Below are 15000 nucleotides of genomic sequence, written 5' to 3' on the forward strand. Positions count from 1 at the left end.
CTCTCTCTCTCTCTCTCTCTCTCTCTCTCTCTCTCTCTCTCTCTCTCTCTCTCTCTCTCTCATTATCATCCCCATCCCCAATAGACCTCCCTCCCTTTCACTCCCCCTTCCAGATTTCCGACCGACCTTTCTCGTCTCCCTCCCTCCAGCCCTCCCTCTCTCTCTCTCTTGACCTGCCTTCCCTCCACCTCGACCTGTTCCTCTCATTCATTCTCTCCTGTTTTTGCCGGGGCGAGTTAGCGGCCGGCCCGCCCTCCTGTCACTACCTCGGCAGATAGTGCAGTGAACACCGTGCTCCCCCCCCACCCCACTCTCTCTCTCTCTCTCTCTCTCTCTCTCTCTCTCTCTCTCTCTCTCTCTCTCTCTCGTGTGTGTAATTCACCTCCTCGGTCGCTTGCTGGTCATCCAGCCAGTCTTACCCATTACGGAGCGAGCTCAGAGCTCATATACCGATCTTCGTGTAGGACTGAGACCACAACACACTCCACACACCGGGAAAGCGAGGCTACAACCCCTCGAGTTACATCCCGAACCTATTTACTGCTAGGTAAACAGGGGCTACACATTAAGAGGCTTGCCCATTTGCCTCGCCGCGCCGGGATTCGAACCCGGCCCTCTCGATTGTGAGTCGCGCGTGCTAACCACTACACTACGCGGTGTGTGTGTGTGTATGTGTGTGTATACAATGTATATTTCCATATCCTTTATATATATATATATATATATATATATATATATATATATATATATATATATATATATATATATATATATATATATATATATATATATATATATATATATATATATATATATATATATATATATATATATATATATATATATATATATATATATATATATATATATATATATATATATATATATATATATATATATATATATATATATATATATATATATATATATATATATATATATATATATATATATATATATATATATATATATATATATATATATATATATATATATATATATATATATATATATATATATATATATATATATATATATATATATATATATATATATATATATATATATATATATATATATATATATATATATATATATATATATATATATATATATATATATATATATATATATATATATATATATATATATATATATATATATATATATATATATATATATATATATATATATATATATATATATATATATATATATATATATATATATATATATATATATATATATATATATATATATATATATATATATATATATATATATATATATATATATATATATATATATATATATATATATATATATATATATATATATATATATATATATATATATATATATATATATATATATATATATATATATATATATATATATACATATGGGGAGGTAGGCGGCACACACTCGCCAATGCCCGTCGCTAGAATGAAATTAGCACAGTAAGCAAGGCTCTCTAGGCCTACCTTGGCACTGAGCACTCGGTTGCGAAAGGTTGTGTAATATAATACATTTATGCCCACCATGCACCTCTCTCTCTCTCTCTCTCTCTCTCTCTCTCTCTCTCTCTCTCTCTCTCTCTCTCTCTCTCTCTCTCTCTCTCTCTCTCTCTCTCTCTCTCTCTCTGTGTCTGTGTGTGTGTGTGTGTGTGTGTGTGTGTGTGTGTGTGTGTGTGTGTGTGCATAAAAAAAAAACCCTGAACCTGAACTTGAACGTGGAGCTCCATCCTGAGTATTTGTCTTTTTGTCCCAGAAACGGAATAACTGTGGCGCCGGACATTTGTACCTTCTTTCTCCCATTAGGGAGCACTGTGCTTTGCAGGAACCGTGGAAAAAAATAAAGACTTGTGTCTTCGAGATACATAGCTCGCTCATATTTACCTGCATCTCCACTGCGTGGCGTTTGGAAGGCAGGGCATGCAAACATCAAGGTAGTATGAGGGATTAAAGCGACGCGCTTCTAGGAAGATGGTGAATGACGGCAGACATCCAGCAAAAAGTGGCTGTTGACCGACACGACATCAAAGAACCCTGCCAGATGAGGACTAGCAAAGGAAACAGAGCCACGCATGCCACTACATTCCATACTTGATGAAAACGTCACTATTACATGAACTGTATAATGATGTATTCAATGGGTCGGTAAACTCTCTATACAAAGTAGTACCACTCAACTCTCGGCTATCTAACTTAATATGAAAACCTTTAAGGATTAAGTGTCTCCACATAAGAGGTCGTCATTGCTTTCTGAAAAGAGTGGAAGGAAACAATCAGAGGTCTTACCAGCTGGATGTCTGAAGTCACGGTGAAAAGCAGATATTTCATGATTTACCATGGAGTCCTTGACATTAATGCATTCATTTCGAAGAATTACACCGCCACGATACTAAACAGGAATGTGTAACATCTGAGTTGAAAAACTAGGAAACTGCCTTCTCTCAGGTGTTGTGGCTTTCATACCTAAGACTTATTCAACCCAGGATGAGCCGCCCCTCCCCTCCACACACATCCAACTAACTAATAGCATCTTGTGAGAAATCTAAGATAACTTGTATACTCACGTTTGTACGTCTTTCATGATGCACTATATACCTGCAGGTACAGTGTGTGTGTGTGTGTGTGTGTGTGTGTGTGTGTGTGTGTGTGTGTGTGTGTGTTATTCATAATCCTTTATCTATTTGTTTCTAATTCTTATTCATGTCATACTCTCATAATCACATTTTTTCTTAATGGTGAATTCTTTGTTAAGGTAAATCACGGTTCAGTGTGTGTTTGGGACATGAAGTGTTATGGTCTTTTCCCATTGATATTGAGATATTTTGTCTGACTCAAGTTTTCATTCTTTTCAGGGACGAAGAGGAAAAAAGAGGTGAGTGTTCTCCTTGCGTGTCAACACGCACGCTAGGACATCCGAGGCGTGGTGATGGTGCTTTGTCGATATTATTTACGGTAGTAGTAGGTATATGGGCAAATAGATAAATAGTAGTTTTAGTAATAGTTGTAGCAGTAGCAGCAGTAGTAGCAGTAGTAGTAGTAGCAGTAGCAGTAGCAGCAGCAGCAGCAGCAGCAGCAGCAGCAGCAGCAGCAGCAGCAGCAGCAGCAGCAGTAACTGTATAATGTATTCGTAAATTGAGATTAGTGTCTGACGCCTTGTGGTGGAGACTCCTCGTACTTACGTACTTAAGTAGGACCTTCTCGATGGCTGGATGTGGACCAAGGTATTCTCCACTAAATAAGTGGCGGGTGTCTGCAACTCCAGTTTGTGGTGAGACTAAGAAAAGGATATTGCTTCAGTGGTGGCTGTGGCACTATTCATTATTCCTATCTCACGGAAGGGTATTTGGCAGCTTTGATTAATTTTCCCCTTCGAAGTAGTTACGTGACCGACTTGAGACAGGTAGTGTGACGCAGACCTTTAGGCTGGCTAGATCGGAGGAAGGAGAGACAACGCTGGAAAGTGGCATAGAATTCATCCCTATGAGATCTACGGTGGTTACATTTGTGGAGGGTAAAGCTGTCAGGGGTGTGGAAAAATAACTCCCTTGGTAGAGATATGCTCTTTTCTGAAGTTAATTGGTTCATATTTGTTTGATGAATTATTCCTAAAAGATGGATGAAGGTTATTCCACAGATGTTCCCGAGCTCCGAGCCGCACCATAGTGTGCAGCTTCATAGGGCGGGGAGCAATGCAGCAATGGTAGGGTAGAACAGACATGTTATCAGAGTTATGCGATAAAACAAGCTATCAAGTTCCTTGCGAAGCCCTGCATGCTTTTACGAGGAGACTCCACTACAGGCGGCAGTATATCGGTGTGCTTGCACAGGAAACTAAAACAATAGTGAGAACAAAGTAGTGGAGCCTTTTGATATGTAACGTGTTGTGACGATGCCCCCTCTCTACAGGGACTCGATGGGCCGGAGATAGACAGCGGACCTCCACAACAATGGGTGAGTGTTACTCCTGCTAGTGTTACACCTGCCAGTGTTAAACAACACATTTTTTTTTAACTCTATACTCACTCAGAACACTGTCTCGTCTCTCTGAACTTTCGCTCCTTCTCTTTATTGTCTCTTTATTTACATTATATTGTAATGCACCTAATGTGTTGCAAATGTGAACTGGTTATTTTTTTTTCTTTGTTTTGCATATTCTACTTCAGTCTTTAACTTGACTTCAGTCACGCGTCTTTACAATGTGTTTTTATGTCTCATCAATTTTGCTTGTTTCACCATTGGAATTTTTTTTTTCGGCACCTGATCCTTCTCACTATACCTGATCCTTCCCTTCTTTCTTTGTCCTTCTCTGACTTTTTTCTTTTATTCCATTCTTGTTCCTCTCTTTATTCCTGACCCTTCTCTCCATCCCTATCTTCGGTTGTCCTCCCGTATTTCCATTCCTTCCCTCCCTCTCTGAATTCTCTCCCTTGCTGTGATTCTATTTCCCTTATTGCTGCCTTTCTCCATATCTGCTTCAGCCGTGCATGTTCCTCCCTGTCCTGCTGCTTCTTTTCCTCTAATGCCTCCCTACCTCGCTCTTCGCTTATACCTCCCCCTTGTGCTTGGCTTTTCACCTCATTTTTTGATCACTCCGCGCCGTTTCTCGTCGCCTTGCACGCCCTGCACTGCCACGTCGCTTTCCAATATCCTACTTTCGAAGTCCATGGTCATGTGAGAGGGGAGGGGAGCAGTAGCAGCACTGGAGGCGCTAGGTGGAAGGAAGAGGTTGGGATGGTGGTTCGGAAAAGACTACTATCGCTGCACTTCGTGAGTCCCTCCTCGGCACGGCGGTAAAGAAGACTTGTTATGTAGGGCAACAGTTGACCCTTCTGCGTGTGTACTCTCCGACCTGAAGCAGCGGCGGCGAGAGCCCTTCGGGAGTGGTCGACGAGGCAGACACTGGCCGTCTAGTGGAGGAATTGGACCTGCGGGGGACCCACTGATATAAACATGACGATGATGGTGGAGGGGAACAACGGGCTTGCAGCGGGAGGGTTGCTCGGTCGCCCCGGTGACTTTGAACCATATTTCATGCAGTTTTCCCGACCACCCCCAAACGGAGCCTGTCAACTTTGGGTGTAAATATTGTACTCGGTTCATTAAGGGTGCTCGTAATTAACACGTGTGCCCGGCTTAACGAGTCCCAACAGCGAGAACTGTGCTCGTTTAGGTCCATTTTTGGCCAGTAGAGCGTGAAACTCCCACACCCCGGAGAAATGGAGTGGCCCCGAGTTGCAATGGCCAAATAAAGGGGAGAGGGAGAATCTTTGTTGAGCCGCGGCCGCCGGGGGCAGGGGTGGGGACAGGGACAGGGACAGGGAGGCCAGTGGTAGCGTCCTCCACTGCTGCAGGAGGTGATGCTGGTGCTGGAGGAGGGGTGTGGTGGTGCTGGGGAATCGGGAGTGCTGATGGTAAGAGATGGGAGTGGTGGTGGTGGGAATGGGGAGTGCTAGTGCTGAGGGAGTTAGAGAGAAATGGGCTAAGGAATGGTGTGGCTAATGGGGTGGGGAAGTGTCGTTAAGTAATGGAGTGGAAGAGAGGCAGTGATGGTGCATTATAATAAGGGCAACATTAGTGGCGTCTGCGCAATGGGAAAGGAAATCAAGTTGGTGATGGGAGGCAAGAGGAGTAACAATGTCCAGATATCTGACGGAGGAGGAGATAAGTTGTGGTGTCAAGGTGAGGGGAAGGAAGGGGAATGTGGGCTTCGCTAATAGTGGGAATGAGGGAAGTGACGTAGCTCAGTGAGGGAGTGGAAGATTATATGAGGGAAGGAAAATAGAGACGTTTGAAAGGGTGGGTGATGAGTAGGAAGGGGGTGTCGTAGTAACGAAAGAACTTAGTGTACCTACTGGAATGTCCGCTTCGTGCTAATCCCCGGTACTGGGAGAGTAGGATACGAGCAGTCAATTGCGTAACCTCCGCCTTGCCCCACTTACCCAGCGGCGAGGCGGGCGTGTTGACAGACTTAACGCACCTCACTCCAGGTAGGTCTGTGCGCTGACGAAGCACTCCTGGGGCGCACTCGCATTGAGGAGACGTATCTGGAGCGGTGGGTGTGGGATGCCAGACACACACACACACACACACACACACACACACACACACACACACACACACACACACACACACACACACACACACACACATACGGAACAAAATACCTGTGGGAAAGTTCCGCCATTTTAAGGAAGGTTTAACTGATTCTTAATTTCCGTATGTTTCACCTGAGTTAGATTGCAAGTTATCCTTAAAAGAGCATCGTCGATTGTGTTGTCTCGCGCCCTGAGCAGCCCCTCAAATGAGAGCTCTCCATTACTTGTTGTGTATCAAACGTCGCGTCCCGCCGCTCCTCCTTTCTCCTCCGCCCTTCTCTTGCTTGCCTGCTACACTTACATGCCCTTGTCTTCTTTACTCCTTCCTCCTTTATTGCAAATTCTTTTCTTCATCCTCCTCGTATCCCTTTTATCCCTCCATATTCTGAATCCTCTCCCTCCTTTTATCTCTCCCACGATGCAGAACCACTGTTGTTATTTTTGCTCCATCTTGCCACGTTGATGTTTATAATCGGCGACGATTTATCACGCACTGCACACTTTCCAGCGGAGAAACAATAGAAACTAATGGTAAATAAATTTGGCGAGAGTCCAGTGTGCGGGAAAGAGAAAGAGAGGAGCAGGAGGAGCACTAGGAAGAAGAAGAGGAGGAGGAGGAGGAGGAGGAGGAGGAGGAGGAGGAGGAGGAAGAGGAAGAGGAGGAGGAGGAGGAGGAGGAGGAGTGAGGAAAGTTAATTTGAAGACATTGCTTTGGAAGGCGCAAGGAAGTGGTAGTGAGACCATAGAGTGTTCCATGGAGATTTACTGAAGGAAGGGACATCAGTCACAATCTCTCTCTCTCTCTCTCTCTCTCTCTCTCTCTCTCTCTCTCTCTCTCTCTCTCTCTATGGTTACTTAACGTTGTTTTACTTTGCGAGCGTGACCTTTTGAGAGAGAGAGAGAGAGAGAGAGAGAGAGAGAGAGAGAGAGAGAGAGAGAGAGAGAGAGTCTATTCTCTACCCTTCTCTAATTATGTAAACAAACACAAGTTTAATCTGGGCCATTACAGAGTAGCTGGAGAGCTGGTCGGCCTTTCCACCGTGACGAATGCACTCCATATTAAGCCTTAAGCCGGCGAGATTAGGGTGAGATCTGCTTGTGATGGCGGCGGGGTTAGGCTTCGGGGAGCGGGGAGGCCATCAGTTAGCCCTGGTGCAGTTATAGTTTATTTATAACTTGATATCCTCTCGTGTCGGGACCGGGTCACTTTATGGCTCGTCGTGCCCCTATCTCCTCCTCCTCCTCCTCCTCCCTTTCTGCAGAGAGAGAGAGAGAGAGAGAGAGAGAGAGAGAGAGAGAGAGAGAGAGAGAGAGAGAGAGATTTTAACGTACTGGTTCCAGATTATTTGCTTGCATGCGAATAGGAAAAGTTTACTGGAAGGGAAAAAGGGAAAGGGCGTGACAAGGGAATAGAGCTCCTGTAAACATTATCTCAGGGTAATTCAGTGATAGCGACGGTGATTGTCATCTGGGAAACTTCGTATTTAAAGTCCCATAACATCCCTGGCAACTTTCGACAGTTCTATCCCTTACTTTGCGAAGGCTGAGTAAATGCACGATCCCTGTCTCCAGTGAAGGTCAGTAGAAGTACGAGGCTGACCTGCTGTATTCCTCCATTCTATGATTTCACCCCTTCAGAGCCGTAACGTGTTTCCGTATTCATTCTTCTTACAATATGGTGATTTTATACAGCTTCAGAAACTTAAGTGGTGATTAAAGTAGTGAAGACTGGCCATTTAGCTTCTGACCTCCATAGACCCTTCCTAATGTCAATAAAATGGTCTGATCACACACAGATCTCAAGGTGAAAATGTGTCCCAGTATACTGAAGTGGTCAGTAACGACGTCAGCACTTCAGAGGACTTGAAACGAAGAGAACACGATAAATCTCTCATTTACTTGTACTTTGACGTCTTCAATCACCTGCATTTGCCTTCATAGTGAATTAGTGTCTTTTTGATTTACACTGTTCGCTTTGTCATTAATAGAGGTGGTGGCAAGGAGGATCAGAGCACGATGAGGGAGAGATCTGTATTCGTTGCCTGTGACTGGTGAGTGATTAAAGCGTCTTCTGTTCACACTTTTCCCCAGTGGATCAGGCTTAGGCGTGACGCTCATCGTAGGAGAGAAGAACTGCATAAATAATCTTAAGGAATCAAAACAAGTAATTAAATAAGAACGCGGACTGTTTCTGTTATCTTCTGTATTTCTATCCTGTGTTTCTGTTATTTCACCGCTTTCCTCAACTCATAATCTCTTCTCTCACTCCCACTTTCTGTCCTCTTAAGGCGGAAACAAAAGCGAGAGAATTAGATGGGTGGAGGCGCGAGGTGTTGCCCGAGATTAGTCAAACACAAGTGGGTGACGGCGTGGCGGTGCTATATATCTTGCTGGGGATATAATGGCCCGCTAAGAGTAGGGGGCGATAGGGAGTGTATAGGCTGCCTCCTCCTGTTCCAGATCATGATATGTAGATGTCAGGAGCGCTGCACTAATAATTATTCCTTAATCTAGCCCGTGTAGGGAGGATATTGTATCGTGTGTGTGTGTGTGTGTGTGTGTGTGTGTGTGTGTGTGTGTGTGTGTGTTTCACTGTTTAATCTGCTGCTGCAGTCTCTGACGAGACAACCAGACGTTACCCTACGGAACGAGCTCAGAGCTCATTATTTCCGATCTTCGGATAGGCCTGAGACCAGGCACACACCACACACCGGGACAACAAGGTCACAACTCCTCGATTTACATCCCGTACCTACTCACTGCTAGGTGAACAGGGTCTACACGTGAAAGGAGACACACCCAAATATCTCCACCCGGCCGGGGAATCGAACCCCGGTCCTCTGACTTGTGAAGACAGCGCTCTAACCCCTGTGTGTGTGTGTGTGTGTGTGTGTGTGTGTGTGTGTGTGTGTGTGTGTGTGTGTGTGTGTAGAATGAAAAAGAAAAAAAAAAAACTCACGGAGACTTTTCGAAGCCTACTCGTATAACTAGTTGTCTACTTATTGGTATATTTCCTTTGTCGTGATGCAGAAATCTTGTTAAACTATAAATAAATTGATCAAAACACCTCTGAAGACCACAGGAACATAGTGTAACATGCTAAAAAGAATGCTTACATGGGACTCGGAAACGTTTCAATAAGCATGGCGTCGAAAAGTGTTTTATCAAGTGTTTACTTCCCACAAATATTAGTTCGACTATGTAAATTACTTTCATCCTTCTAATTACGGACGTTTCATCCATTGAGTTGCAGTGTCAGTGTCCTGGTGGCATTACCAGGTAGAGCGAGGGAGCGGTGGTGTAGGTAAGGTGTTGTCTTTACGCTGAGAATAATGGTGGTTGTCAAGGCTGCTGCTGGTATGATTGAGGTCACTTGGGCGTGGTGATGACAGGAGGCAGGCGGGCGTGAGAGTGAGGAGGACGTGGTGGACTTCTGAACACTTGGCGCCGCTGATGATCTCATCGTCCCATCTGTCTGTTCCATCACGACTGTCTCCCGCCCACCTTCCCATCTCTCTCTCTCTCTCTCTCTCTCTCTCTCTCTCTCTCGCTCTCGCTCTCTCTCTCTCTCTTTCTCTTTCTCTGTATCTCTCACCGTCACAACATTACCTTTTGATTCACTCTTACCTCTCTGCCTCTTGCATAATTTGCCCCTCATCGTCCCCCGGCCCGGGCCGTCACTCGTCACTCGTAGCGTCACTATAACTTTCCCTTCATGCACCCTTCCCCTCTCTTCTTCCTCGTCCAGCATCACCCTTCATGTTTGTTTTGGGGTTAATGCTCTTGATTGTATTAATTCCGCCTCGTTATCCATTGATTGGCGTCGCTATTCTCGTGTCGCACTCCTAGATTCCCGCCCGTGTGTGCCGTGCCAGTGCTCTCCTCATTTTCTTCGTTAACACAAGTGGAGGTGATCCAAACCGTAAAGTAAAAGTAGATGAAAACTTACTTTTTTTTATACCAGCGTTTATTTTTTAATGAACTGTTATTATATGACGATTGTCACATGTTTAAAACTACCTAATATCTTGCTTAATTAGGTGAAGTTCTGACAATACTTGTGTCTCTGGTCGGAGCAAAGGTATGTAGCTAGAGGGAAGGGTGGCTTGACCCATAACCACCTTCCACATGATCCGTTGAAGGTAGCATCCAGATCCTGCCTTTGTGCGGAGTAGTCCGCGAGGGGTCAAAGGGAGGGAGTCCGCGGCGCAAGTGTAAGGGTGTGTAGTGAAGCGGGTCCAGCTCCTGCCTTACTGCATGGCTAGCAGAGCGACATCGGCATGTTAACGGGAGTGGTTGCCATTCAACCACCGCGCGTGGCTAGTCAACTTATCATTCATTCCCGGAGCTGGCGCCCCCAGCACGGCGGTGACTGTGGCGGGGCGGCGTGGCCTCTGGGTCCGCGTCGTTGTGCATGGGCCGCAGACCATGCTGAGTGACCCCTGACCCGCACACGTGGCTACTATGGGACGCCGGACCGTCGTTAGCCGCGGCCCCAAGTGACCTGACCCTTGCTCCAGACATCATTGCCATCCACCCTCAGTAACAGTATATTTTTGCACTATTGATAAGGGCATTCCTCGCTCCATGGTGCAGCGTCCGCCCACCAAGGAGCCTTTCTTGCATTATCTGTGTGTATGTGCTTTTGGTCTTGTGCTAGACTCGTGCTGCATCAACAAAGAAATGTCACTGAATGTGTGTGTGTGTGTGTGTGTGTGTGTGTGTGTGTGTGTGTGTGTGTGTGTGTGTGTGTGTGTGTGTGTGTGTGTGTGTGTGTGTGTGTGTGTGTGTGTGTGTGTGTGTGTGTGTGTGTGTGTGTGTGTGTGCGCGTGCATGCGTGCGTGCGTGCGTGTGTTCACTAACAGCAGGAGCACCGTCGAGGGCTTGGAGGAGAGGAGGAGGGATCCATAGGTCGCTTTATTAGTAAGGCGACGCTGAGCTTGCAATCCATTATACATTCAGACGACCGCGTCCAATATGAGACGTTGTAATCTGGTGAGGGCGGGCGGGCCTGCTTAACCGCCCTCCCCCACCCACGACACGTGCCCGATGATACAATATGTTGCCGCTCCATTGCTTCTCGTCTTGTTGTTATTGTTATGTTGGTGTTGCTCGTGACCTCTGACCTTGCCTCGCTCCACCCAGCCGTGTCCCGCCCCTGAGTGCCCTCCCTGATCGCCATTGCATTTCTTTCCCCTTCGATTGAACGTTCTTGTTTTTTGCTTTGCTCTTTATAAGACAGTGGTTCTTCTTTCTTTCACATATTTTCCTTTCCGCCTTCCTGCTCTCCTATTCCTCGTTTTCTGCCCTTTCCTTTCCCTAATTTTTGTCACTTTCTTCATCATCCTCTACTTTTTTTCTTTAGTTTTCTTGTCTATCCTGCTCTGCTCGCTGGTGTAAGTTAGGGGAATATATATTTTTTTCCTCCTTTACGAAGCAGCAGCTCCATATTTCTTCCTCCGTCGCTCTTCTTTTCCCTCCCTTAGCATGTGTACTTGCTTCCTCTCCTCTGTACTCCTCTTTCCCTACTCTTCTTTCCCTTGCTGCGCTTTCCATGTTTTCTACATAACCTCTCGTCTCTCTCTCTCTCTCTCTCTCTCTCTCTCTCTCTCTCTCTCTCTCTCTCTCTCTCTCTCTCTCTCTCTCTCTCTCTCTCTCTCTCTCTCTCTCTCTCTCTCTCTCTCCTACCTTTCCTCAATTTTTTTATATATGTTTTTCTTTCTCTGTGTCAGTCTTCCGCTTTGATGTTCCTTCGAAAAGTCGCAAAAAGGAAGGTACGGATGTTTTACTGAGATGGAAGGGTAATGGTATGGAAATGGAGAAGGAAAGGGAAGATGAACAGAGAGAGAGAGAGAGAGAGAGAGAGGAGGGAAAGTAATATGGGATGAACAACGTAAAATGTAAAAGATTTGAGTAGTGGAATTAGTAGAGGGAGGAAGGTCTTGAGGTGAAGGAGTAGCAAGGAACACTGGATGCTTTAGGAGAGAGAGAGAGAGAGAGAGAGAGAGAGAGAGAGAGAGAGAGAGAGAGAGAGAGAGAGAGAGAGAGAGAGCTAAGTTCTGTAATGGGACTTTACGGTGTCTGGGATGAGTCTTCTTCCTGACATTGATTCTCTGGCCCAAGTCGTCGCCCTCCCTGTCATGTCTCTGTGCGGGGCGATGACGCAGGACTCAAATACTCTCTTTACGAGGTAACTTTTCTCCCAGTCGCTCCTGGTAATTAAAGACCTCTCTGCACACACACACACACACACACACACACACACACACACACACACACACACACACACACACACACACACACACACACCCGGTAGCTCAGTGGTTAGAGCGCTGGCTTCACAAGCCAGAGGACCGGGGTTCGATTCCCCGGCCGGGTGGAGATATTTGGGTGTGTCTCCTTTCACGTGTAGCCCTGTTCACCTAGCAGTGAGTAGGTACGGGATGTAAATCGAGGAGTTGTGACCTTGTTGTCCCGGTGTGTGGTGTGTGCCTGGTCTCAGGCCTATCCGAAGATCGGAAATAATGAGCTCTGAGCTCGTTCCGTAGGGTAACGTCTGGCTGTCTCGTCAGAGACTGCAGCAGATCAAACAGTGAAACACACACACACACACACACACACACACACACACACACACACACACACACACACACACACAGAGAGAGAGAGAGAGAGAGAGAGAGAGAGAGAGAGAGAGAGAGAGAGAGAGAGAGAGAGAGAGAGAGAGAGAGAGAGAGAGAGAGAGAGAATAGAAGGTGCACGTAGTCAAGTCTATATAGTATGCAAGTCAGTGTAAATAGCAGCAGAGGAAAGAGCAATGTAAGGAGTAACACAGCAGCATTAGAAGAGTTGGCATTGTATAGAGGAATGTTATAAGAGAGTGCAGGAGTATAGGGATAAATTTAATTCAGAATGTAAGGAGAAATGCATGTTGAGGCGGTGCGAGCAGCAGTGTAGCGGAGTGTATTCAGACGGTAAGCGGGAGCGTATTCAGACAGCTTAATTACTTAGCAGTTTAGCGGTGTGTATTCCACGCAGTGCGAGTAGGAGTAGAGGTGTGTATCCAGACAATTTAAGCTGGACTTAAGCCAATAAATGCAGCTTTGCCAGGACAAAACGAGGAAGGGAAGAAAGGAGAGAGAGAGAGAGAGAGAGAGAGAGAGAGAGAGAGAGAGAGAGAGAGAGAGAGAGAGAGAGAGGGAGGGAGGGAGGGAAAGGCCACAGCAGTAAACTCCCTCGCTCACTAGTAATGGCCCTAAGTTTTACATTTTTCACCCATGAAAATCCCGCTGTTGGGAAGTTGAATAATAGTAGGCAGTTTGAGAGCACTTTTATACTGGGAAAAGTTGCTCTTACGCTGGTTATCTCGAGGGTAGTGTTTGGGAGGATGGGGAGGCGGTCGTGGTGGCGGTGGTGGTGGTGGTGTTATAGCTGCGTGATGGTGGTGGCTGGGGTACAGGGTGTGGAGGTTATGTTCATGCTTGTTTGTTTGTTTGGATACATTGAGGCTATGTAGTGGAGAGGTTGGGTTTCATGGTAAAAGAGGCCAGGGTGAGGGTTATCTTGGGTAGTGGGGAGGGAGAGGTGAGGAAGTGCAGGGTACAGGGCGGACAATCGTGGTGAGAAATCGAGTAACTCCCAATGTTTTGTTCTCATCTTCAATACATTTATTTTTAAATCTACTGACAGCCCTCATCATACAAGAGAAAGAGGACTTAATATTGAAGGAAGTGAATGAGTTGTGTATGTTCCTAGACATTTGACCGTGACTTTACAATTGGTGTAATAAAACGCTACAGGAGTGCACAGTAAGCAAATAAATCAACACAGAAGAGTGATATGTAAGGGAAAAGATATATGGAATTATGTGGTAACCCTACTTGAGTTTGGTCTTTCCTCTCTCCCTCTTCTTTCCCACGGTTCAGCCCTTTCTTGCCTCCCTCCTGTAACTTCAAATCTAGGTCATTAACAGTGACCGGTCGAGGAGACCTTTGCTTGTTTTCATCTCCCTTTTAATGGAATCACCTTTTTCTTTCGGCTGCAGCTTCGTCTTTCCCGAGTTTACTTGTTTGTTCACTAGTGGTATGATTAGGTTAGGTTAGGAATAACAAGTCTGTATTTCGGGGTGGGTGGGTGAGGCCTCGTTAATCAGAGTAGTACTTCAAAACACGACTGAAGATGAATTTTGGATTAACAGTAACAGCAGAAGAGGGGAAAGGGTGAAGAGGCGTAATAAACATGGCTCGTTACTGGCTGTCTTCCACCGTCTCACTTGATAAATGTAAAGAAAACTAATTTTAAAAGACAAGCGAAAATAATGGTGCCGCGATATGAATTATGGCGAAGGGCGACGTCTTAACATGGCGACGCCTTAAATGAGTCTCAGACATTATCGTTAATTATCAAGACATCTAACTTGTGGGCTGCCCGGTCCCGCGCGGCGCCTCTGGGTGCCGAGGAGCCGGCCCGACCCGCCGAGTTCCTGCGGGAGGAGGCAGAAGCATCACAAGAAGTAGGAGGAGGAGGAAGAGGAAGAAAAAGAAGAAGAAGAAGAAGAAGAAGAAGAAGAAGAAGAAGAAGAAGTGTAGGAATAAGGATGACAGTAATGTCGATGGTAGTGTTGATGGTTAACGATGAGGAGGGATGAAGAGGAGGAGGAGAAAGGGAGGAGTTAACAGAGGATGATGAAGATAATAACCGATATGACAAGTAAAGGAATGAGTGAGGGGGGAGGGAGAATGTGGAGAGTAGAAAGAGAGGAATGGTGGGAAAATGATAGGGTAGTGACGAGAATGATTCATGCGGCGAATTGTCGCTCCAGTTAGTGTTTTATATCGCTTGAGACGATGGGCAAGTGGTACTTCTTGTGGGGGACTTTGAACTATGCCTCG

The 15000-nt window shown here is 45.5% G+C and overlaps 1 protein-coding gene across 3 annotated transcripts in view; it reads left to right on the top strand.

Annotated features, from left to right (window-relative positions):
* Positions 1 to 15000, top strand: part of LOC123504761 — a 229214-nt gene that overhangs the window by 41561 nt on the left and 172653 nt on the right. For all 3 annotated transcript variants that reach the window (XM_045255563.1, XM_045255564.1, XM_045255565.1), the window contains exons 4-5: positions 2867 to 2886; positions 3921 to 3965. In XM_045255563.1, coding sequence (XP_045111498.1) covers positions 2867 to 2886; positions 3921 to 3965 — 65 coding nt within the window. The remainder of the gene's footprint in view (positions 1 to 2866; positions 2887 to 3920; positions 3966 to 15000) is intronic.

Source organism: Portunus trituberculatus, chromosome 17 (assembly GCF_017591435.1).
Source record: "Portunus trituberculatus isolate SZX2019 chromosome 17, ASM1759143v1, whole genome shotgun sequence".
NCBI lineage: Eukaryota > Metazoa > Arthropoda > Malacostraca > Decapoda > Portunidae > Portunus > Portunus trituberculatus.